This window comes from Photinus pyralis, unplaced genomic scaffold (assembly GCF_008802855.1).
Source record: "Photinus pyralis isolate 1611_PpyrPB1 unplaced genomic scaffold, Ppyr1.3 Ppyr1.4_LG3b, whole genome shotgun sequence".
In the NCBI taxonomy this organism is placed as follows: Eukaryota; Metazoa; Arthropoda; class Insecta; order Coleoptera; family Lampyridae; genus Photinus; species Photinus pyralis.
The window spans coordinates 23,289,486-23,316,205 of NW_022170510.1; the positions used below are offsets into that span (position 1 = coordinate 23,289,486).

Consider the following 26,720-nt stretch of genomic DNA (forward strand, 5'->3'; position numbering starts at 1 on the left):
ATTTGAAAAGGGAAAAATAATGAAATGCAACTTCGGATACCAATTATACAACTTATATTTAGATTGGAAAAAAATTGCTTTGCCCTGCCTCTCTCACTTCGTTTCAACCTCTGTACTCAATACTGAGTATCCCTGTCGTGTTTACACAATTATTGAACCGTTACTTGTTTATCGAGCCATAAAGATTTTAATTAGCAAAGCAACCCTAAATGGAATATTAATAAATGCTGCAATAATGTTATACGAAACGCACACTCCCGAATTTGGACCTTCATTACGGAAGTGCAAAAGCTAAAATGACTGCCGTCCTTTCTAATAAAGGGTAAATATTACATACTTACAGCAATGAAAAATAATCACAAATGACATTATTGGTAAAGAACAACACAATCACTAACCTGACTTCTTCAATGTGGCAATTTGTGGTAGTAAAATGATGTAAAGCTAACAACATGACAAACGCAACTATCTTAGTAAAATTTATTTCCTTTGGAATGTAGCATCGTGAATATTTAATGTTACGCGCCGCCTGTAATGTAGACGTGAGTAAAATTATATTTAAATAATTTTAGGAACGTCAACTCCATATACTCAAACTAAGCAGCCACATTAAATATACAGTCTGCCATTTTTCTCTGGTGATAGCTTAATAATAATTCCAAATTGCGCTCTTAGTGAAGAACTTACAAGGTAATTACAAAGATTTGTCACGGTCGCTTCATGGTTACATGTGTGAACAAAATGTGTAAAATTTATACGTTGTTGTGAAGGTCGGGAAATAATGAATTTAATTTTTTGAATTTTAATGAAGTTAAACATAGTGCAGGTCATAGAATACTTTCTCTTGGTCAGAGACGATTTTACACATGAGATGCCTCAAACGTATCAAGACCGACGACGCAAGTAAAGATCAAAATATATTGCCATGATTATACATAATATAAGCAATCTAGACGTTATTAAGAAAGCTCTTATTAGTCACAGTTGGATGGTCAAGGACCAGACAGTCACGTTTTATCGTCAAAATTGCAAATTTGGACATTCACTGGAACTTTAATTTTTAAGGGCACAAACAAACAATGAATCATTTTTCTCAAATAAACTGAAAAGAGTTTCTGCCATGCTAACCAATATAACTGGATTCGATTGCTTTTGAGTAAAGTATTCATCTTTTCAATATTCTTTTAGGTGAAGGAAACAGATTTCCATATTTATATAAAACTACTGCATCATGAGAATATTATAGTCCATTAGGATTTGGAAACTAGTCCAATCTCTCACCGAACCACTTTATTATTATTTACCTATAAGCAATTGGCACGAGCATGCCTCCCTGCCTCAGGAGATTAACCAGAACCAAATCTTAAGGGATTACGGTCACGATCAAATTAATCGTGTACTTAAAGTTTAGCTTGTCACTTGTTCTTGTGATTGAGACTCTTTCATGGCTCATCTTTTTTACTATTTGGTTGTTAATTTGTAATAATTTTTTTTGAATTATTTATGTTTTTTATTTTTACTTCCTGCTCTTCATGTGGTGTTTCTGTTTCCGGGAGCATTTTGTGTTTTTTATCCAATGCGCTGTTATTGGTGTTGGCCTTGATGGCGTTTCAATTACCTATTATTTATAGGTAATTGTTCTCGATGCTTAAAGGTATTTAAACAATGGTATTCGAGTAAATTGCATAAAAGGTAACTGTTACTATTAAATATAGCGATTAAGTTAAATGATTTGGCAGTTTCTGTGTGGACCAAAATTCCGTTTTGCAAATAGGTATAAAGATCGGATTAAAAATTATTTAAAAGAAACTGAAAAAAATTAAATATATTTCAGAATATAAAATATGTTGTTAAACAACTGAAGCATAACGATTGGAAACTATATAATATAAAGGTTCTAGAAGAACATTATAAAAAAGTCAAGGGTATCGCAGAGGCGAAAAGAATTAAAATTAAGAAAAATTACACTTAAACGAAAAAGAACATAACAGTTAGGACACATAACTACTATAAAATATGGAAACAAGCCAGAATTTTTTGGATACCTGACAAGCCTTGCAGTGAGAGTTTTTGCCGTTTCCGCACAATTTAATGAAACTGGATTTAGCTGGTTCTGCACGCAAGTTCCTCTTCTTCTAAATACGACAGTGGTCGTCCAATAAATTTCGACAATGAAAAGAATCCACTAAATTCTTCTGCATGATAATGCCCAACCCCATGTAGCCCAGGCGATTCAAGAACTGCTTAGTCGTATGAAGTGGGAAGCCTTACAACATCCGCCTTACAGTCCCTACCTGTCCCCTTGCGATTATCATGTTTTTGGCCCATTAAAAGGACGGAGGTTCAAATGGGACGCTGTGGTTAGGGAATGCTTCCGCAAACAGCCGCAAGAATTTTACCAGCACGGAATTTACAGATGAGTACAGCAGTGGGATTCATGCCTTAATGTTAATGGAGATTTCTTTTAAAATCGTTGAATAAAAAATGTTGTACAGGCTCTAAACGCGTTTCTATTGAACAATCCTGGTAGTTTACAGTTCGAAGTGTTTAGTGTTACACAATTATGTTGAAACGATGGAATTTGACTCATTCATTATGTAAAATGTTTTACAATTAAGTACAATAGGTGCTTCATTGCTTTACTGCGTCAAATTAAAATTGTAAAATCGATTTAACTCTTTTATTTTGTGTAGCAATTAACTGAAATCGACAATTATAAATCTATATAATGTAATCATCTCGGTATGATGACATTCGAAATCTAAATTATTTAATGCTTAAGATGATTCATTTTATTAGTTATTCAATGAACCATCACTCCGTTCCCCATTGCCTTCTTAATCCGTTTTGAATAGCTTCAGCCTATATCATAAAACCCAAAACGGATTGAGTAGGTACTTTCTTTTGGGAGTGGCTGACACCCAAAGATTTGTCTTAAAAAGTGTAATGCACACGTTTAAATAATGAGAAATTAGCGATTTTCACAACCTTCTTTCTATCGTGTTTCTAATAACCGAGATATCAATAATCGAAATATGGACACACTGTACATATCAACTCATATAATTCAACATCTGTGTTTAATAATAATATTTTTCAGTAGTTTCACTTTTGAACTAAAACGATTCCTATTCCTACTGATTGTTAATTAATTCAACAATTACAGAATGTAGCTTATGGATTTAAAATTCATTCGAATCGATATAGTAGGCAACTTATATAACACAGTAGGTGATGGGTTCCGTATCTTTTATTTACCTAAACGTGAAACGAAAATTTGACTTACCTAGAAATATCCTCATGGCTAACGGCACGTGGCGTTGGAGTATGCAATGCGAGGGAAGAAGAACGAACCGATTCTGGATAGGCATGCGGCGCTTCTGGTGCTATAATAAGAATTGTACCACATTAGGTTGTACATTATTAAGCTTCAATATTTGTGATTAAAGACTATAAATCAGTGTCGCGTTTACTCATATCACAAATATATAGGGTGTCCCAATATCGAGTGGGATTTCATAGGCAACTTTTTGTCATCGCTCTGTTTGTTTGCTGGTGTATGTATGTCCGTTCAAAAACTGCTGGGCAATCGGTAAATACAGCATGAGCCATTTATATCTGGACGCGCTTCGCTAAATTAACGGGGATTTTCGGATTTTTTCTGCTGTCTCGAGTTTCGGTCACGATCATTAGAGAAGGTATCATGATCCATTGGTATTAGGGAAAGGTCAAAAGGGGTGCAGATTAAGACGAAGTGGTTAAAAAAACATTTTCATTTTCGCGGGGTGATAATATTGATAACTGATAACATTGAAAGACGTACCTGTTTGGAAGTGCGGCGATGAGTGTACAAACCGTGCGCGTCTGACGAAAGTTACAAATGTTAACGTATTGACCCGGTACATGGATGAATTGAACCCGGCGCTTCATTATGAAAACCGTAACTTCCGGACCTATTTAATTATCTTTTAGGAGTCGGGAATAGAAGGTAAAGTTAAGTGCTTTAACTTGCAGAGCCGTTTTAGCCGCCGATAAGGAAAAGAAGATGCCGTAGCCAATTGTACAGTTTTCCAATTGTTCTTGTAAATATTTTAAATGTTCCTGCAGCCTCCTCAAACTCCCGTCATTTGGAAGACGACGGAAAATAAATGTTTTGTGATTTCCGTTCCGTTGAGTTATTATTAGAATATTTTAGTTCCAATACTAATTTAAAACTAGGGTAGAAACGGGCAAGGTTGCCGTAGTACGATAGATGAGCAAACCTCTCGCTTTACATGAGAATTTCAAGTAACAGTGGGTGCTAACTGGACTACCGATTTGTAAATTTCGACACGGCCAGTTGAGTGAGCATAAATACCCGTAGTTAACTCATTGTGGTGCACGAACGTTATCAAAATGGGTTTGGTATCGTTGGAAGCGCGCTTAATTAGCATGAATTTTAAAACTAGTCCCAGATTTTTATGATGAGCATGAGCCGAGAAATTTTGATTTTTCGAGCAAGTTGGGCTATACGGATTCTCCATTCCTGAAGTGTCATTGTATCATCATGGATGGTTTTGATCTTTATTAATCATTAGCTGCTGACTCCATGGCTTTTACCCATAAAGTCTGATTTTGATTTTAAATTGATCGTTGGGCCGAGTGACACATAATTCGAAAGGGATCTTAATTTCCTACACGCCTATGGTTTAGTTTACAAATTCGAGCGACTAGGTATTTTGGAAGATACACTTGACTGTAGGGCTCAGGTAAATAACAATCTATGTAACATAAGTATGCATGGTTCAATGAAATAAGATCGCATCCGCATTTTATCATCACTACCTAAAAACCGAGCTAAAACCTAAAACAAAAATGTGCATCTGATTGATTTCTCAATGTTTATGTTCTTCAGAATTGTTTTGTGAAGCTAATATTTCTTATGAACGTGTTCATTCACGTAAAAGCTTGAATATCCATTTGAATTATTTATCATTTGACACCTTGTATTCCTCAAACGACTCGCTCAAAAAATAAAGCATATACGAGTAGGAAATTAGGAGCCCTTTCCAATGATGTGTCACTCGATCCCAAGGATACTATATAATATAAGGATTGCTCGATCACTGAATTTTTTCGCTGCGTGTAGTGACGTCACTGGCGGACCCAGACGCACTGCATGCTTTGATTTTTAGATTTGTGCATCACTGTCATTTGTATTTTATATTATGTAAGACTCTAAGAGCTCCTTCTCACGATGCGCAGAGTGGAAATTTTCTTCGAAAAAAAAGATACGGTTATGCGGAAATGTCAGATGAGTAAGAACTGAAATTTATAAGTCTCTTCTGTACAATTTCTGTTATAATTTTGGAGTTTGCCACACCGTGCTACAATGGTTTTTACCACACAATATGAAGTGTTTAGTCTCATAGAGCTTCGCCTTCCTTCAACGGTCGAACTACAACCCGAGCTACAACCCCCACATATCAGTAATAACAAACTTAGCTTTATATACAAAATATCAGTACAAAAATATGTACGCTCTTTACTAAGGCACAAGTAAATCAACTCTCCTCAAACCAGACACAATTTTTTTAAAAAACGACGCCCATTCTTGGTACGTGCGCTTTTGTTGCGTGAAGGCGCTTCAGAAAAGCGCTTCGTGCTACTTGTGGCGCTGCAAATCGCACCATGTGAAGGGGTCAAGCTACCAGCCGCTTCAAAAAACGTCTGCTAAGAAGGGGTCTAATACGTCCAAATGGATGTTATAGGTAGGTATTTATATTAGAAACACTTGTAATTCATCGTCTACAAATTCTCCTTCGGTTTTTCGCATACTCAAAATATCGTGAACCCATTTCATCCTGCGTTTTTGGTTTTTTTACTCTTCATCATCCATGGAAATTGCAGCTAAATCAGTTTATTTCAACTTTGTCCATCTTAAAATAACGATTTCTCGACGTTCTTCTTGACACTGGCTAAAATGAGCGCCAGTTGAGTGTAAAATGTGAATACTACCCCAAATTGTTATTACAGTCCAATACTGCACGCCGGCGTTCATGCATTTTTGTTGCAATATAGGGAACACATATACACAGTTATAACGCTAATGCAAAAACGTTGACAACTTAACAAATTATAACTGTCAATTCTGACAGCCAGGTCCGTTGGTGACGTCACATATGACTTAAACTCGGGCAACATTACAAGTATAGGGATCGAGCAATCCTTATATTATATAGTATCCTTGACTCGATCCAACGTTCAATTTAAAATTATTGAAGGGCAACTCTGCTTAGATGGTTAACGCCAGAAGTGATCAAGTTTTGTGTGCGGCTTATGAAGAATGCAACGGGAATTGAATCCTGGACGTACGAATACGATCCAGAATACAAAAGACAGAGCTCCGAGTGGCACACACAATCTGCTCCCAAACCCAAAAAAAAGCAAGACGCGTGTCAAAACCATGTAAATTGTGTTCCTTGACCTCCGAGGAATCGTTCATTTAGAGTTTGCATCGCAAGGTCAACTGTCAACGCAGCCTTTTACTTGGAGGTCCCCAAGACACTGAAACGTCGGGTCGTGCGCGTCAGATAGACGTCTTCAAGCTTCACCAAAACAATGCACACAGCCACGTGACCTTCGCGTACCTGGCCCAGGACAAGACCACTGTGCAGCCCCCACCCGTCTTACAGTCTGCGAGGCAGAATCATCGGCGCAAGTGTATAGATCGAGGTATAGATGCAGGAGGAGATTATTTTGAAAAATTGTAACTATTTTTACCAATCGAATTTTCCCCGAAAATGCGCAACTTTCATAATATGTATAACGAACCTAACTGAGTAGAATATTTTATGTAATGTAAAATCCAAGTAAAACAATTCTTTTGTTTATAAAATAGTTCTTGCAGAAAGCCACTTAGAAAGAGGCATCCCAATTGTAAAGGTAGAAATGCGTACTTACAATGAATTATTCTTTATTTGAATAGTAAAGCAATTGTAAGATGAAAGTGGTAAAGGGCTTTGGAAAAAACATTCACATTCTCAAAGGAAATACTGAAAGAGATTGTAGAGCATTAAAATAACGAAAAGCAAAATAGAAAAACTTGTCCAGGATAGTAGCATAAACATGTTACAGAACATATTGTCGATACATGCACTATATATTACCTATTATTAATAATAATTGTGTGCATAGTAAACTATCAGATTCTAAGCCCGGGCAATTTAATAAATTTTGTTTGGTGGATTTTAAAATTTCACCTTTTCAAACCAATCAAAATTCAAACATCAGAAAACGGCCAATGTGCGGTTTGCAATTTTGCATGAAATATATAATAAATGCGAAATGGTTTTGATAGATTTAAAATCTCCCAGACTGCAAGCAATACTTTCATACTTTCACGCTTGATCGGCTTGATATGCAATCATGTTAAACTGGCGTATTTTAAGAAATTTTATTTTAACTGCCATACAGCTTATAACACTTTGACAGAAGGTGCTGAAACATTTCGTTTGCAGTACAGTTATAGGTTCACGCAGAATGTGCACATTTTCTTGTAAAGATCGGACCTATGGAGGTAGCTAACGTGTAAAGTATGGAAGTACAGAAACACATACAAACAAAAAATTCAACTTACGCAGTTGGGGTGAATGCGAGCTTTCAGAAGGAGGGGCACTGAAGGCACTATCTGGTTTAGCGACAACAAGGATTACACGTTCCTGTGTCGCTTTTAACGTTGCTACGGCATCTTCGTGTGTTACGTTTTCTAAATTTACTTCCGCTCCCTGAAACAAGCCAAAACTTATTTTAATGCTTATTTATGGTAAGAATCTAATCAATTTGTATGATAGACGTTGTAATTTTCGCGTTACATTTAAGTTACACGAAGAAACGCGAGAAACACAAAAGTTAATTACACGTGGAAAATGTGATAATTAAAAAAATTAGTTGGTAATAGTGCACAAGTTGCGAGTTGGCATACTCTTAAAGTTGTTGATGGCACGAATTAAACCTCGAGTGAATAAATTACGTAGAGAAAAATGCTTTGCAATTAAACACTGAATAACGCCGTATTTTTAATTTCAAGAGCGCTTGACGTCTACAAAATTGCATTGCGTACGTCTTATACATCATTTGGTTAGGCAAAAAAGCCAGGGAAAAACGTGTTATAATGAACGTAACCGATTGTAACGTTTTTAACGTTTAACAATGGTTAAAGGAATTTATTTATATTTTTTCAGTACTCTTATAAGTTATAAGTGCACATATACGATAGTTAACAAAAGTGGGTGCAGTTTTTATTGTAGTCGTCCTTTCTATAACGGCCACTAAACCACCCACATTGATACCCGTCCAGCTAGCTTAAAAAACAGAAAAAAACTACCACCATTTTTCATATAAAAATTTTGGCTATAAAATTTTCAAGGCACATCGGCTACGAAAATCTAGTTTTATCTCAACAGCCTTAAGCGCTTCCCAATAACATAATCCTGGGTACGAATAGAACGATGTCTTTGGAACTCATATCCTAGGTCGTACTTTGGTTTCGATTAAACACACAGCTGATCATTTACAAATAACACAAATTTCTTTCGACAAAAATCAATCACTAATATTGTAAAAAAAACAATATACCGCGCACAAGCGATCGATTGAAAACGAAATTAAATTTAAAAGGACATTCTAATTACCAAAGAGTTAATAATCCTAACATCCGGTCATGTCTGCGATATTTTTTAATAGCTTAATTCGAACATTCACCTTTACAATAACGAATTAAAATCACTGGAATTTGTTCTACAAAAACTTTACAGTCACTAAGACTGACTGTCTTTCACTCAAAAATCAACCAAACAAGGAACGTTTAATGTCTTCATCTCCTATTTAAAAAACAATCTTCCCTTTCTTTCTTTCCGCTTCTAGTTCTTTATCAAATTACCGGGCGTCGTCCATAAACTAACCGGCTTATCTTCAAATTAATTAGCTTTCACGGAGCGAAAACGAACTCCTTATCGCAAGACTGGATTTAAATGAGTTAAACTTGTAAAAAACATTACACGCACTTATTTCCAGATGAACTTAACGTTCTTAACCAAAATATCGCTTTTCGGTTGTTTAATGTTTTACGTGGGCAATTTATTAGGGGACTCCGAGATCATACAATAGGTGAACAATTGCAAGAACAAGAATTTGACAAAATAGCTCACAGAATAGCATCAAAAGCTTTAGCTATCGAAGCATCATTTTTAGATACCCAAAAACTTTCAAATACCCGCAACACTCGTGCCTCGGACATCAATAAAATAAATTAATTATCAAATGGTAATCAAGGACATTATCAAAACCAAACCCATCAATCTATAACATATATTCAACCTCGTCAAAAGATCTCGAATCGAATACAGAAAACTTGGAATTGACAATCTCTTTTTAGGATGTTTCAACAATTCACAAAGAGCTACAAATTGTGCAGTTAAACATGATCACTTGAAAAGTCTAGAGTAGGAGAGGAAATTCTGATCTGGACGAAATTGGATCATTTAGTGTTTGAAAATTAAATATTGCTATCGCAATTCTGGGCAAGGGAATGAAAAAAATATCAAAGTTTCAAATTGTTACGACGAAATAGGTCATAAAAATTAGGTGATTCCTACAAGAAGTTTGTGTTTCAAGAACTATTCTTAGATTCATTACTTGTAGGCTAAAAAAACATTCAAATACCAAATTTGTTTGAGATCAGAAACTTTGTTGAAAAAATTTCACAGCTTTAAGGGCGTAAATTTCTAGAATGAAGTGTCGGAATGGGTTCGAAGTTTCAAGAGTCTTACATTTACTTCAAGTTCCGGTTCGAGTTTGGATTTTTTGTGAAATGGTCCAGCAAGACAAGAAAACTATCGTTGTGAAACACTACAACTAGTTTAAAAGCATTCTACAAGCTATATTTCGTTTACTTTAGACTTTTAGAGTAAGGAATTGACCTGATATTAGTAGTTTATCGAATTATTTGAATCATTAAAATTAGCATAAGTTATATATGACCATTTCATGTATTTGCCTTTTCAAACATACACAAACTTTCGCACGCAAAGCTTTGGGTAACGAAACACTTTATTCAGGTTTAATTGCTAAATTGTGGTCATTATGGAGTTTGAATTCATGCGTGTACCGTTTCGATTTTTACATTATACACCCATTCCCTGCTAAACTGTATGTGGACAAATTCATAAAATCTAACTAACCTACGATTCAAATTGTTTAAGTCAACACGAAGTCCACAGATAATCTATGTCTATCATTGTAATAAACGTATAGGTATACCTTAATTCAAACTAAGCTGTGTATGACTCATCGCACAAAAAATTCGTTATCATCATGGTATAATAAAAAAATAAAAAGTTATCATGGATACTAAGATGTCTTAGTTTACAGTTTGTAATTATCAATAAAAATGCGTCTTTTTATGGAAATTATAGAAAAATAATAAAAAATGATATACATTTGCTACTTACTCCTGGGTCCCTAACAGCGACGAGTTTATCACCGACGAGTAATCTACCGTCTACTTGAGCTGCACCACCTTCCATCACTTTGGTAACATAAATACCATTATCGCCAGGTATATGTTGGTTACCAATTCCACCCGCAATACTAAATCCTAGGCCTTTATTTCCCTTAATCAACATAATTTCTAACAACTTCATATGCCGTGGCTGCCGCCTCCTTCGAACTTGCTGAAAATTTAAAAAAAGCAATAAATCAGTGGGCTACATGAAACCGGCGGATATACATTAAAATTTGAAGGTTTAAATAAAACAACGCCATTCAAATGTGCACATTCATCATACATTTTATGCGTTAGAATGTATTTGGAGAGTTCGCGTAAATAAAAGAAGGGCATTATAAAAACATCACTTGCACTGCCCCCAGAACGCGATTTTTCATTTCTTAAATGCAGCTCACTGCGACAATGCACATATCAAAGCGAACTGTGGTATATTTCAACCAGCACGCCACATTAATAGCATGCAAGCAGCATGGGAAATTGTATAAATCACAACTTGCGCGAAAGAAAAGGTTATGTCGGAAGCCATATACGATCTACTAAAGTATTTTAAAATCACGTTAATGGATTCACTACAATCATACATAAACTGAAAGTAAAGGAAGGCAAAAGGTAGCAGTGGAAAATTTGTAAATAAACGCCCCTAAAGTGACAAGAGAAAGCTAAAAATACCAACCAATTTGACGGTGTTTCCGGCCTTTTTGAGCGCATCAACGGCGACGGCATGTGGAACATTTACTACGGCGGTATCGTTAACTTGGAGGATTGCATCGTTAACTTTAAGTCTGCCATCCGTTGAAGCTGCGCCACCAGGAATGAGCTTAGTAATGTAAATGGCAGTGTCATCTCCAATATGGGGATTGTCGGTGCCTCCTGCAATACTGAAGCCTAATCCTGCGCCACCTCTTTCGAGAATGATCTCCTCGTATTCCCACTCATCGTCACCGTTTACCTGCAAATAAAAAAAACAGACTTGAAATATTACTTCATACGAAGTGAAATTTGTTTGGATTACATTCAAATGGGACAGAAGTGTAAATAAATCATGTGTGGATTAGCCCTTTTAGTGATTTATTGGATTTAGGTATACATACTTCATTCGTGAATTGGCGCCGGGGGACAATTAAAAGTAACTTCATAGAAATCTTTTTATGGGCAATTTCACAACACTCTATGCGTGTTCAGATGGAAATTCATCGTAAAAAACGAAGACATCTTTTGTGGAATCTTTGTAAGCTCTCGAGGAAATAGGGCAATCTGGTAGACTCTGGATGTACGAATTCTTGGAACTTATGTGACTCTGTCTCTAGGAACGCAATCTATCACGTAGAAATTTCCTAGCAGTCAACCAACTCGATACGAATTTTTTTTAAATGATAATCTCCGTTTGCTATAGAAGCAGTCACTTGATTGATTATTAAGCGGCTGAGCAAAGCGATGTAAGGAGAGTCGATCCGTCCGTCTGTCCGTCCGTGAACACGATAACTGCCTATTATAACGCCTGGACCGATTTGGTTCAAACTTTGCAAAGTTGACCTACATAACATGCCCCATGTAACAAGCTTATTGAAAATGGGTCAAATCCAATGACCCCGTAGAGTCAAACCGAGGTGCTCTGCGCCGCTTTTTTAGATCCGCTTTAGGGGTTTATTTATTAATGAGCGACAAAAACTCGCGACCGGTCAAGGGACTGATTAAATTTTGGTCAATATGTCAAGCGCAAGTGATCTTGTCGCTCGTTGTCATTGGCGCAGTTTATTTAATGTCAAATGAGGATTAGGTTATTTTAATTATTAAGCGGCATGGCAAAGCGATGCAAGCTTTATAGGGGAGTCGACTATCAAACGCTTGGACCGATTTGGTTCAAACTTTGCACAGTTGCGTAATATGGCACAGGTAATAAGCCTATTGAAAATGGGCCAAATCCATCTGTCTCTGCCAAACGCTTGAACCTATTTAGTTCAATCTTTGCAGTTTATCCATATGCCACTTGGAATAAGCCTATTGAAAATGGGTAAAATCCAATGACCCCGTAGGGTCACGCCTTTTTGCTTCTGGCAAACGCTTTTCATTCGGTTCAAACGCAAATCACGTTTCTTGGAAAGTAGGTAGTTCTACTTATAAACAGTTTTCCATATAAAGTATCATGTGAAAGATACCATTACTTTTGCAAAATGTGCTGTTTCACGCAAACCGTTACCTAAAAATATTTGGACTTATTGATAATTTAAATCTGAAAATTTGCATACCAATATAGTTTATTTATTTATTTACTTACGTTAGCTGCAACCAACATCTTTAACGCCATTAATAGGCTACACGATAATCAATTTCGAGATCAATTTTTACAATGATCTATCAAAAGAAAATATTGTTATGATCGTTTCACTTCCAATTATACCGGATGGTGGATAGCAACATTCTTATTTTAAATAGGACACCCTGTATTTTAGTGTATCTTTGAAAATGTACGTCGTTTCATACCAGTATCAATGATTTTTGAAAATGACGCGTGACTGCTTTTCTGTCTCCGTTGACTTAAATGCCAAAACGTCTTCCAAAATCAACAAACTGACTTGATGCTACCAGTTAATATTAATTTTGATTGCCCTGCTACAGGGGTTTTAAAACTAATGGGCAATTTTAATAACGTTAAACCTTAAAAAGTTGACTTTTTTAAATAAAACATGCTTTCTTTTTCCACACTTTCAAATGTTGAAAAAAATTCTAATATAGCTTCAAGCCAATATTGTTGTTTTTATTATTTTTGATTTAATCTGGTGAAGTTTTCCGGAGAGATCCGAGTTTGAAACTTTGTTGATGAAGGACTTCATAAATGTTTGAGTGATTGCTTATTGGAAAAATGAACTGAATTGAGACTCAAACAGTTTTTGTTATTTATTTTTTAAATTTTTTTATTTGTTTTTTTTTTAATTTGTTTTTTTATTGCTTTATTTTTTATTTGTTTTTTTATTTTATTTTTATTTATTTATTTATTTCTTTTATTTTTTGTTATTTATTTCAGCTGGTGGAGTTTTCCGGAGAGATCCGAAAATAATAAAAACTGTTGTTTCAGTATCAATTCACTTCATTTTTCCAATAAGCAATCACTCAAACATTTATGGAGTCCTTCAAAAATCAATATTGTTGATTTCAGAAGACTTTTTAAAATTCAAGTCAAAGGAGTCATAGGTACAGACGACGGTTCAGGGCTCAAAAGAAAAGCAATCGAACGTCAAACATTTTGAAAAATCTTGAACATCTTGGAAACCTTTTATGCTGGGTATTTGGACATCGATGGAAATGTTGATATCAAACGACGTACCTTTTCATGTAGATTTCGAAAATGCAGTAAAATACAGAGTGTTCTATTTACAATTAAAGAAAATTGCTATCCACAACAGTAAAACTAGAAGTGAAACGATCATGATAATATTTTCTTTCGGTAGATCATGCAGAACTGTTGGTATGCAAATTGTCAGATTTAAATTGTCAATGAGAGCCTAAATACGAGCCTGAATACTTTTAGGTAACTATTTGCGTGAAACAGCCTATATGGAATTCACGCATTTTAGTTTGTTTTATTTTTGAAATATGAGAATAAACTTGGTTTTATAGGGATCGGCCAACACCGACACATCCTCCGCCGGTATATTAACTATACAAGGTGCAACAATTTGATCGTAGTTGCTTAAAAAAAGTGAATGGAAGCAGGGATTAAAACTAGCATTTTTTTTCCAAATAAACCGAAATCTAAAATATTTCGTGTGGAAGCTACTCCAAAGTTACTCCAAAACAAAAGGTTTTTTTTTAATTTTCAAAAATTACGTTGATCTCGTTATTTTCATGATTTTTAGACGGAATTTTTTATTGCGCACTTGATCATTTTTTTTAATCAGCAAGAGCATACGAAAAAACCCTCGAAAAAACCTATCCTAATCTGCGAATTCTACCCTCTTAAATATGCGTTGTGGTTGCTGGGGAAAAGAAAGATTGAACAAGAAACGCGAATTTTTGTACTTTTAGGGCTAACGAAACATTTTGGATCTTCCGTTTATTTGAAAAGCAAAAGTTTTTTCTGTTTACTTAATTTTTACACCATGTCCAGGTATATCATCATGTACTTGTATACATAGCGACTCAATAAAACTAATAAGTAGGCTGTGTACACTGGATATCTACTGCGATTTGCTCTTTGACAAAAACTATTTGATAAAGTTTGTGAAATTATGACAAAAAAGGTAATTCCCAATAAATAAAAAGTAAGTCCGTGGGATGTAATGATAATGGTCTAACACCTGCTATAAGAATTGCAATGGCCATTTACTACAGAGGAGCCTTAAAGGATTAAAAGGGACTTTTGGGAGGCACCTGTAACCTCGAACAAACAAATGATCAAATCGAGGATCAAATCTACACACGTACGTCACAAAAGTGATACTTTGGCTCTTAATAAAACAACATTTTATTAAAGTAATCATGGGTCAGGACGTTCTGCGTAACTAACATAATTTAAAATAGCGGAGCTTTTCAGTGACAATGACATTGTATAACTACCGTTGGTCAATTACATGCATGCAACCTTTATGTAACAAAATAATGTACCTACCCAGAAATTCACATCATTCAGATTTTTGTCAACTAAATATTCCGTACTGGTGCCATTTCGAGACCGGGCTACGTTACAAGAACGGGGAATATAATTTTCCACATATGCGTACTGACACAATAATTTATACCATCTATAAAAAAGTTAAAGAGCTTTTAGTATACCGCACAACCGTTCATTCTCTGTATATTCGTATCAAACTGTTGGAGTGTAGATCAGCCAATTTTGTCATAGCTAGGGCAAAGGAATTTAATTACTTCGTCGAGAATCATAAAAATTGCTCACGGGAACTTCAAATTTAAGAACAAACGTGACAAGCTTGTAGATTTAAGGTATAAGGTAGGTAATTAACGGTAAAAAATGAGCAAATTTTATTTTCTTAGTTTCAGACATCGTCGGACGTCAAAATCAGTACAGGAGCTAAGTACAACCGTAAAGAAACAATATGGGGCTCAACAGATTCGTTTCGATAATGTCAAACTAAAATCTCATCAAACGCGAAGCACTTTCACAACCGCTATAAAAGGTTGAAACATAAACCTCAATATTAAGAATGTTTCCTTTTTATTTTATAGGTCATTCGTCTGTCGTAGTAAAATATATGGCAATATTCCAAATTTATGGACAAAAAAGTGAGACAAATTGTTGTGTACATAAGAATAACCAATATTGTGGGGTAATAAAAAAAGATATGAAACTTTCATTGTTATTAAGAGGATGGTCCGTTTCATAATTCCGATTGAAGACAATTGCCATCAAAATATCCGGCAACAAACGCCGCTCTTCAATAATTTCTATTCTATGTGAACAACACAAAAAACTAGAAATAAAAAAATGTTGATGTTTCCACAAGATACGATTACATTAAGCGTTTAAAAAAAGCTTTGCGGCAGGAAATGTAGTTCAATTTGGAACGAATTACACAAATACAAGCTCGGTTAAATTTTCACATCGGAATTCGAGTTTGAAAACCTCAACAGGAAAACTCTGATGTTTATATGTAAATGATCGCATAACTTTACCTAATGATAGTAGTGCATCTTTAAATATAATGTGTAGCTATTTTGGGTTCTCGTTTTAGTGTCAAGAGAAGTATGCTAAAAATAATTCAGTATTAATACATTTGACGTAACAAGTCTGAAATAAACAATATATGAAGTAAAATGGTTGAATCACGGTAGGTCTGTAAGATGTTCAGGATGTTTCCATAAGAATATATTTATAGCGGGTTAAAATTAAATTAAGTTCAAAAATAGTAGGCAAATAAACACTGAGTGGAACCGTGAGGTCTGATCGGAACTGAAACGGAAACGGTAGCCCAATTATATTTTCAATAGAAATGATATTCAAAATTTTAAAAATAAAGCGTTCTAATTTCTCACGCATTTGGCAAGAATTCAGGCGGAAGGAAAAATGAATGGTTTCCCTAGTACCTACAGATTTCAACGGATTGGAATTGGAAACTGGATACAATTGAAAATAATGCCAATCGGAAGCAATGACTTACAGTGTATTCCCATAACTTGGTTTCTTTGCGCTTCATTCCACACACCATGTTAAGGTCTCTTATTATCATTTAAACTCACTAAAATTGTTCAGTACACGTGATTCATGTTTGCGGCGGTATATACCGGTGGGGTAAAAACGTAGGTATAAAGCGAACGCGACTCAAAATGTAATTAATTAACATTCGTAATGCAGCAAAACAAGGTCGCACGCAAGTAAGTGTAATATATTTTAATACCGGCAATTAAATCAATTTTAATGTCGCTACCTACGAGCGCAGAAAACGACTGAAATACAAGCAGTTCGGCAAACCTCCAGTAGTTACTTGGACTATTTACATAAAAAATTTGCTATTTCTTTCGCTTACTAATCGACCTAAATATACAGTCGAGTAGTGCTTCACTCGGGAAGCACACACACACCATTAGTGCAAATCATACTGGTGGCGAAGAAGTAAAAGCTTCACATGATTAATAGCACTTCGTTCGCGCAAATTTGAAACAAAAGGGGTAAAAATAAACCCACACTGCCAAACTGGAAATGAGTGTTGGCAAAAGTGAACTTGCATTGTGGTAGTCTTGTCAGGTACATATACTTACTTAAATACAATTGACTATAGTGAACGCTAGATGTACCTGTCAATTTCAAGTAAAATAATTGTGTAATTTGAAATAAAGAGCCAATTCTATAATAATAACTTTATTATGAAACGGAATTCACAAGACTATTGTGATGTTACAAAGTCGGCACGTTTAAAATAACCTCGAATATTTTTATACCAATTTTTTCCGATTAATACAAACTTTACCTTGCACAACAAAAAGCTAGAAATAATATGATTTATTTTAACTTTTAATCCTATATTCAAGTTACACAATCACACATGGATTTAATAAGCAACCGGATCTTAATTCTATTTTGATTTGGATAATAATTACGGGACACAACCGGCACAATCTACGCTAGATTTTACTTACTTTCACAGAACGCTTGTAATTTAAGAATTAGTATAAAACCCTCAGAAGTCGTCAAAAATGTAACCTTTTTGGTAACAATCTAACATGAATTTGCTGAAGAGAGTAATTTTATCACTGCTACTGTGACCAATACACCACAGTAAAATTCCAGTATACATCAATCTCGACATCAATTAAACAAATTACAATGTATATGTAAACAAATTTGTAAACAAATATAGCAAACGAGCACCTGGGACACTGAAAATTTAATCAGTTCTTCCTTTGGTGATGATAAACATAATACTGAAAACAGAATGTGAAATTCGAAATATTTCGTGAGTTATCATATACACAAGCGTATGAAGTACATGTACCCAGACGGACGGACAGAAAGTCCAAATGACCATAATTGAATCAGTTAGTCCCTTGACCATTGTCTACATATTACTGAAAACAGAATTGGAAAATTCGAAACCGTTCGCAAGTTATCATGTACACAGACGGACGGACGGACAGAAAATCTGAAATCATGAACTCGCTTAGGAGCTCGTTAATAATTCTAAAATCTGATGAATTACTTTAATTGTTTCCAAATTGGTCAATACGAACTTTTTCCATTTAACTTCTAAAAAGATTTGAGAGTGGAAAAAAGTTAAAAGATTCAGTACGAGAATATTCCTTCAAACGAGTTCAATTTTGGTTAGATATAAGGTGTGTAGTATTTTTTTTTAATTGTCATATTTTTTTATTGTTCATTGTTTTAAATACTTAGGAGGTAAAAGGAAACGTGGCCATATAGAATTTAAGTTTCCAATACTCGTCATACACAAATGTGAGAGATGTAAGTACTTTCTTTTTTCTTAAAGTAAGGGTAGTAGAATTTCATTGGAGACTAGCCGCCTGTTAAATAACTTGTGTTAGATAGAATTTGTAATTGAAGTAGGAAATCAATTTTAAACAAGTATAAATTGTGCAGTTGTGCAGATAACGCGAGATAAAGCGTATTTTTTAACCGAAATAGCTTTTGTTTTGACATCACCAATGGATAGATTTCTTGCAGACGTCTCAATCGCCCTTTGTGAGTACCCTCTTCCGACAAGCCGTTCTTGAGGTATAAGAATATACCCGATCACGATAAGAAGTCGAAGAGCAGGGCTCGGGTTGGTAGAAATTAATTCCTTCCGTTGAGACCTTTCATTAGAGTACCATTTAGCCGAGGATTTAGCATTAGTTTTACTTTTACTCGAGGTGTACCGTACAGTGTACAGTGCCACCAAGCTCAGAATATAGATATGCGAAGCAGAGTTGGACTGGGTCAAGCATAGAGTGACCCAGTGACCCGGTGACCCAGTTAGTTTACTGACCCAGTGACCCAGCTTGACCCAGCTTGACCCGGTGACCCAGTTTGACCCGGTGACCCAGCTTGACCCAGTGACCCAGCTTGACCCGGTGACCCAGCTTGACCCGGTGACCCAGCTTGACCCGGTGACCCAGCTTGACCCAGTGACTCATCTTGACCCAGCTTTACTCAGTGACCCGTCTTGACTCGGTGGCCCAGTAATTAAATTATTGTTAGGTATCATCTAAAACAATTTCAAGTAACTTTTAATTTAAAAAAAAACTTCCTCAATAATATTCGGCAACAAGCACGTAGCCCAATGTCATTCAAGAGAACTAATACCTAAAAAAATCAAATGCATTTGTTTACAGTTTGTAGTCAAGTAGTCAATGAAAGTATTTAGAGAAAAGGTTTATTTGGATTAAGCTAACTAGTAGAAAAAAATTAAATGTGAATGAACACCTGTAAGCAAACTGGTAAGCCTTGAAGCAAAGAAATAACAGTATTCTAATACAATTTGGGACATGGAATTTTCAACAAACCAGCATTTCATTTATTTCATAATCTGTACACTTGAACCGAGGGCACTGACTTAACTGCGTTATTCGATCAAACTAGGTGACTGGGTCGAATTGGGTCCCCGGGTGAAATTGGGTCGCTGGGTCAAACTGGGTCACTGGGTCAAACTGGGTCACTGGGTCAAACTGGGTCACTGGTTCAAACTGGGTCAAGTTGGGTCACTGGGTCAAACTGGGTCAATGGGTCAAACTGGGTCACTGGGTCTAACTGGAAAGAGTATGACGTGACCCAGCGACCCAGTTTAATTTAGTGACCCAGGTGACCCAGTGACCCAGTCCAACTCTGATGCGAAGTAATTTTGAAATAATTCAAACTGGCCAATAGAAAGCCTCCGAAACGACGCGGTAGATTTCGTGCATACCCTACTAATGTTGTGACAGTTTATACGCTTTACGTTATTTACGTTTTCTCTTAGATCATACATATTATAACATATATGGTTAAGGGTTTTCTACGACCTCCCTGAAAATAAGGTCATAACGTATTATTTAGAAGCACGATATAGGTAGTATACCTTCACCCGTGCGTAATAAAAAAGATTAGAATAGATAGATCATGTACGTTTGGAAGTGATAATTATTATAGTTACAAATGCCGAAACTGTCAACAGATGTCGTTTTGGATTTTGCCTTATTTTCATGTCGAAATTTACGGGGGGTCGTAGAAAAAGTATTTTACGTAATTCGGTTGTACTTTGCGTATTACAGGTTCGTAGAATTACCGCAATCTGCTGCTTTGCTGACTCGTGCGCAATTTTTCTACTCACCTGTAATACTTACGCACTATTACAACCTTATGACGTATATAACTATTGCCCTTTGCTTCTTGTTTTTTGCTTTATTTTACGTTTCCAGTTTTATGCCAACTTTACAGGAACAAAGTTGATAAGGTTTACCTACTGTTGCGTCCTCAATTTAGAATTCGTTTCTTTAGTTATATATTTGAAATTATCCTTAGCACACCCTGTATGCTATTTCGCCTGCCCCTGTATATATCCCCACTTATGGTGCTGCGCATGAGATGTCAAAGTTAGAACCAAGCCTACACATGTGCATTCGTTGAACACCAATCGAATAAGAATACAAGATGTCGTCGTACAACCATTAATAATGAGCGTGTCTGTTAAAAAGCAGCATGCCATTTTTGTCGAACTTATTTGTACAGGGTGTCCTATTAATAAAGGTCACAGGCCATATTTATGAAACCGTTAATCACTGGAAATTATTTTTATATTTCTAGGTTTGCCGCTAGAGCGGTTTTTACCTAAGATATACCCAACAAACATGCATAATAAATACATGCATCGCAATCTTGCAGCATTTTGATGCAGCACATATTGCTCCAGTCAATAAAATATGAATGGTGGGGGAAGGGGAACATCTCTTTAAGACCGAAGGCCCTCGGGATATACTCATGGCGACCTTGTGCGTTATTTGATTCATAACGTCCTTAGTACCTTAATTACTATTAAGACATTGATGTAATTACAAAGTGCCTTTTTTTTCAGTGTAGAAACATCAATTTTTAAAAATAAAAGTGTGTCTTTCCATTTAGAAAAATTAGGTTTTTTGCCATTTTTTCTATCGAATTGATTTGATCCATCTCTTTATCAACTATTCAAGATAGCGGATATAAAGTATTCGTTGCATTATATTACATAATAATTATTAAGTTTCGTTTTAATATTTGGAAGGTTTAAATGTTTGGTTGTAAATTGACGCGGCCAAGAAGTATCTAAATTGAGCATCCATGAGACAGACTAAGTAAGTAAAACCAGGACTCGTTTCTATATCATACGATCTAATACCTACTAACAATCGTTTACTCGTTTATTTTAGCTTAGCTCGCGGCATCTGGTATTAGCATTTTCTCGAGCTTTCTAAAATGAATAACTAATACCTCCCAAAAAATGTCTTGCAATATTTTGTCAAATTCTTCTCTTCTCAATCCAGTTTAGAATATGTTCCGGAATAGAGAGGTTTTGGTAAACAAAAACTAAACAGGCGGGAATTATTCCATGAAAAACTAAAGCATATTTTTTATTCAATCGCCTACCTATTCACGCATGACGAATTTCGTGTATCAAACGATGAAAGACAGATCACTATCACGTTTGTCAACAAAAGAATAGGAATTGAAACCAGTGATTTTTATATGTAGAAGGTAGACCTCGAGGTAGACATTTTGCTAGGTTTCTCTGACGGCGCAATAAAGACATTAATATGTATTATCAAAATTTCTCCCTACACCATCTCTGGTACAGTTAAAATTTCACGTACAAGCAATAATCATAAATAGAAATGTTCATCCTTATTGCACCACAATTTACTTCCAGTAAATGTCGTCAGCGAATTGCTATATCAAATCGTTCAGAGAGATAACAGTGAAAGTCAACCAAGAATTTTTAAGGAAATTTAAACAGGAACAAAGGAAAGCTGTAACACGATAAAGGCGGATGTTTCATAATACGAGTACAAATTACGAAATGGTTCTGACCTATTTTAAATAACTAAAAGGGAATCTGAATGTTTTACTTACATGTTTACTATCCCCGGAGCCGAGTAGGGGTGAGTGGGCCTGAAACAAGAACGTTTGATTAACATTATTTCGAAGCGAAAGCGTACATATACAAGAAACAAACTAGCAAGAACTAGCTGCTGCTATAAGCATCAAAAGAGTTTTTTTTATCGTCGCTTAAAAACCTCAATATATTTTCTGGGAAATATCGGCGTCAAGTTAAAAAAAAGTGATTGATAAGAAATCAAATGCTATTATGGAAAAGTCGTTCAAACTCCTAAAAATACAATTTTCATCCCATAAGGCAAACCGTTTTCCGTAAAGCTTTGAAGTTCGCATCAATCTCTATTTGTTAAAGAATATTGATTTGATGTTAACAATGTTGATTTTTATAAACTTACGAGTTCACGAGATGAAACGTTTTTGAAGTGAGAATGTACGAACATCTTTGTAAATCTTTACTTCTCTCCTCATTAGCGGTCACGAATTTTACAAAATGCAGACGCATAGAGAATACGACTTTTCCACGCTCTTAAGCTAAGTGGCCCCCTTAACAATGTCTATGCAATTTTACGATCACGAGTTTTAATAATATAATATGCCATGATTTGAATCGCTTTTGAAGGTATTCGGCATCCAAGTCAATTAAATAAATACCTGAAATTGCAATTAAGACTTCAATTACTCTAACACAAAATCCTGATTGCAAAAGATGCCGTCAATAAGATACAAACAACAATTATTAATTGTTTTCGTAGCCATCCCTAACAAAATATCCATTTTTCTACCGACCGAGTGCAAAAAAAGTACTACAAGACTAACATTTTACAATAGCCGAATAAAGTATGACAGTATAAACCCGTAAATTAAAAACGGCAATATCACCTTTCAATGAAAGTTCATCGTGATACAGCAAAACCATTAGGCAAGTGGGGCGGGATTATCTGCCGTTTCCAAATGAACACAAGCGGAAATTGATGATGCCAAAATGTAGAGGAGAATGCTTATTTAGGATTTAAATAAAGGGATGAAACGAAATAAGTATCAGCAGGTTTAATGAGTAAGTTAAAAGTAAATGACGTGTGAACTGTATCTCATTTCCTAGCGGAAGCAGAGCTTCGTCATTACCACTTGTTAATTGCTCTATTAAGAACGTGACATCATTAAAAAGGAGATATACCTATGACTGATCGCAAATTACGTTTTAGAGATAAAAGGTACACGTTAGAACTTTAAATTCAGTTTTAAAACAAAGAGATTGTCAACTTATGGCAACGGTAATACACTTGGGACAGGGTACAAATAAAATCCATATCCATCACTCACTTTGAATGGGTACATAAGTGCACATTTTTTGTGCGGTAATTCATGCATGACATATTAACATTTTTTTTATTGGAAAAGTACATGCTTCATTGAACATTGGCACAAAAAAAAGTACATTCACGAATGGAAATTAAACCAAATCAAAGCTCGTTTGATTTTTTATTTCCATCTTTCAATTAATTTCTAGGAAGTGCCTCAACAATATAGTATCGATCGAATTATCATGTGATAAACATATTTAATATTTATACAAAATTCCTCGTCAAATTTACAGCATTTCATTTTTAAAAAGATGCGCTATAAATAAATACCAAAACAAAGACATTATTAGGTAATTGAATAAGAGCAAAATTATCATTTGTCATAAATAATATTTATACTGCTGTGGAACGAAAATGAGATACATCCCCACTAAAATAATGATAAATTAATTTACATCAGCTGATGAACTGAGAGACAATTTTATATACATTCTTTTATTTATTTCATTCGCACTAAGGGTATGTTTGTATGGTCATTATTCATTAAAGTCGATGCCGTAAACAAGTAAGTACTAATAAATTGTGACGTTGTGCGATCTAATAGACTCAAAAGATATGGATGCCGAGCGAACAAAATTGAAGGGAAAAAATATTAGCATAGATAATAAAGGGATATGTGGGGATGTTTGTTTTCTAAAGTAACATTATAAGTGTTTAATAGCCGTGTGTACTGACAAATGAAAGCTGGGATTAGCTAACTTAAAACTAGATACAGTGCCAAGTCACCAGCCTGGCGACGCCTATAGATGTCAGGTCTCCTACTGTGTTTGCTGCTGTGTGAGTGGAGAAGGAAAAGGAAGCGGTTTTGAACAATTCCAAATAGCCGCATGTGTTGTGCGCTACTATTATGTGGTAATATAAAAAGGACAATGCAGAGATGTTTTTATTATTGCTATGAGTTCCTCTTTTGCCGTTCGATTCTCAAATTCGATCGATATCCAAATCTTAACTTTTCGGAAATTGATAAGCGATCCCAGGTTCTCAATCTTAGGGTCTCTACAGGACGATTCCTCTGCGGTCTCGTGTCAGTTATTGGTAAGGTAAATTTTATTTGCCGTGTCCAATTGCAGAAGAAAACCGCAAATAAGAGAAGTATATTGTTAGTGCGTCCGTTTTCAAACCTCTGTAAAGATTAATTAAAATTATTTCAACCACGTTAATCTTTTATATGATTTTTTATCGTTATGAAATTATGATCAAATGGTGTAATATGTACTTAATAACATATTGAGGTACAAACAATACTGGAGCAAGCGAACACACTTTTAGATGAAGAGTAGGTACAAAGAACTCCTGTTATTTAAACAGTACGTGCTACTGGATTTAAAGAAGTCTTGACAGAAAAAAAATTCAACAGGAAGGAAAGAAAGGGCGTGCGTCTTCAATAAAATGCAGAAAAGCGTCCTTCTGAGCTCAAAAGTCCGCGACCAGAGTTTCAACGGTATTTTTTATTTTCGACGCTCCTTGATATAACGTTTGATTACACACTGATTTTCGAAACAAGCGAATTGTATAATTACTACATTTGTTTGAATAATAATAATAATAGCATTTTTTGTTCAAACAGGCAAATACCCAAATAATTGAACAAAATTGTTAAGTTTATAGCACATCAATATAGGTGCATGAAGGAACAACTATAGAAAAGAAAACATAGGTTCCTACTTAAGGCTCCTCTGTAGTCAATCCGCCATATTGCAAAAATAGCTAAACTTTCTTATGAAATGCTGCTTATGTAGTTGCAGTCTAACAAATTCGCGATAGTGGATATTCTTTGCAATGATTAAAAGAACGGCGGTACTTAAAAAAAGTTGTAATATCGGTCTTAGTTTTTTAGGAAGATCGATAAATAGAAAAATCGATTTTCGTAAATAACAGCCGTTGTAATGGGAGTACCTACAGCACCAATTTGGAAATCCGACAGTATTTCCTACGGCGGTACTTAAAGATATTATTTCCACCTATTATGATAATGCATATATTTGAAAAAATATGTATCGCGATCTTTAGAAAAAAAATCAAAACGCTAACCTAAGGATAGGCAACTCATATTGCACTATAACTCCTGAGGCGACAACTCATTACTTGAAAGGGAAAACAAAATAAACTACCTGGCATTATCCTGCACATTGTTACGCCGTTCCTAATGATATATAATTAGCTAATGTTCATGAATGCTGTTGATTTGTGAATCATAATGTCACATTAACCAAGACGAAAAGTGTACTAAATGCATATTTATTGTAGGTACATTGGAAATAATTTTTGATTTCTAAAACCTTTTTCATTCTATCAGGATGCTTCAAGAAATTTGTTTAGGAAGGTATCTAGTAGCCCAATTTTTAGCTAAACCCCTAGGCGGAATACGACTGTACCAGTAATTAGAAACATTTTTGCCGTAAATTTGTTCTTGTGTAGAAATGTGGCACCGTTTTGATTTTTTGGACTAACGCATGACCACCACACAAGCGGGTAGCACAGTATTATAATTCGCAAACACTACTACTGAGTCGAGACTTAGAGAGGCAAGTGCTACTTATTTTTTCAATATGATCAGAGATCAGGAATATCCGCTTATCAAAAAAATAAAGGACCGACAATTTTCGATTTTTACAAATAAATTGGCCAGAAAGTTGCGCCCAATAGTTTTCACATTCTGAGCCTACCATTTCAAAGAAATTCGATTGCACTTGTTCATTTTAACTGTTACAAAAAATGTTCCAATTCTCCTTTTTTGTTAAATTTCTAAGCGAGATACGATAACTAATAGGCGACATTGAAAAATTTATTTAAAAAAAGTGTCATTGTTTTGATCATGTCAAGTCAAGGTAGTGAGATATCACGAAAATGAATATTTGTATCAAAACATGGGTGAAATTTTGCGTTTTCCCGGTGATTAGTGGTGGGTAAAAAAATTCTCCCACTTTTAAAAAATTTCAACTATTTACTTTTTCCGTTTGAGAATATGATGGAATCCCGCAAACTTCACATCAACTTAGCGAATATGAACTGATATCATCTCGGATCTTGCCTCTCAGAAAATAGAGGATCAACCGCGGAATCAACAAATTTTACAACTGAATTCTAAATTTAGGACAAAAAAGCGAAGTCATCTTGCTGCACATAAGATGTTCGGAAAAATTCTACATGGGTTGTGCATAAATATAAATAAGTATAACGCTAAACGTACAATTATTATTTTTTGAAAAGATAAGAATTTATTTAAAAATCGATATATGTTATACTTTTAATCATTGTAACAGAATTTTAAATGTTAGCTACCATTTTTATTAAAAAAAAT

General features: G+C 35.1%; 1 protein-coding gene and 1 long non-coding RNA gene across 12 annotated transcripts in view; one reads left to right on the forward strand and one right to left on the reverse strand.

Annotated features, from left to right (window-relative positions):
• The window catches only part of LOC116166746 (disks large 1 tumor suppressor protein), a 287,044-nt gene that overhangs the window by 37,189 nt on the left and 223,135 nt on the right, over positions 1-26,720 (reverse strand). For 9 of the 11 annotated variants that reach the window (XM_031481842.1, XM_031481839.1, XM_031481838.1 and 6 more), the window contains 4 exons: positions 11,220-11,495; positions 10,491-10,712; positions 7,619-7,766; positions 3,287-3,386 (listed from right to left, as the gene is read on the reverse strand). In XM_031481842.1, the coding sequence (XP_031337702.1) occupies positions 3,287-3,386; positions 7,619-7,766; positions 10,491-10,712; positions 11,220-11,495 (746 nt within the window). Of the gene's footprint in view, positions 1-3,286; positions 3,387-7,618; positions 7,767-10,490; positions 10,713-11,219; positions 11,496-16,659; positions 16,873-22,073; positions 22,113-26,720 lie in introns of those variants that run through there. The other 2 variants (XM_031481847.1, XM_031481846.1) reach the window with 2 other exon arrangements.
• On the forward strand, positions 15,037-15,900 carry LOC116166754. Its single transcript, XR_004144398.1, has 3 exons — positions 15,037-15,491; positions 15,542-15,678; positions 15,728-15,900. It is a non-coding gene; the product is annotated as an uncharacterized LOC116166754 (long non-coding RNA).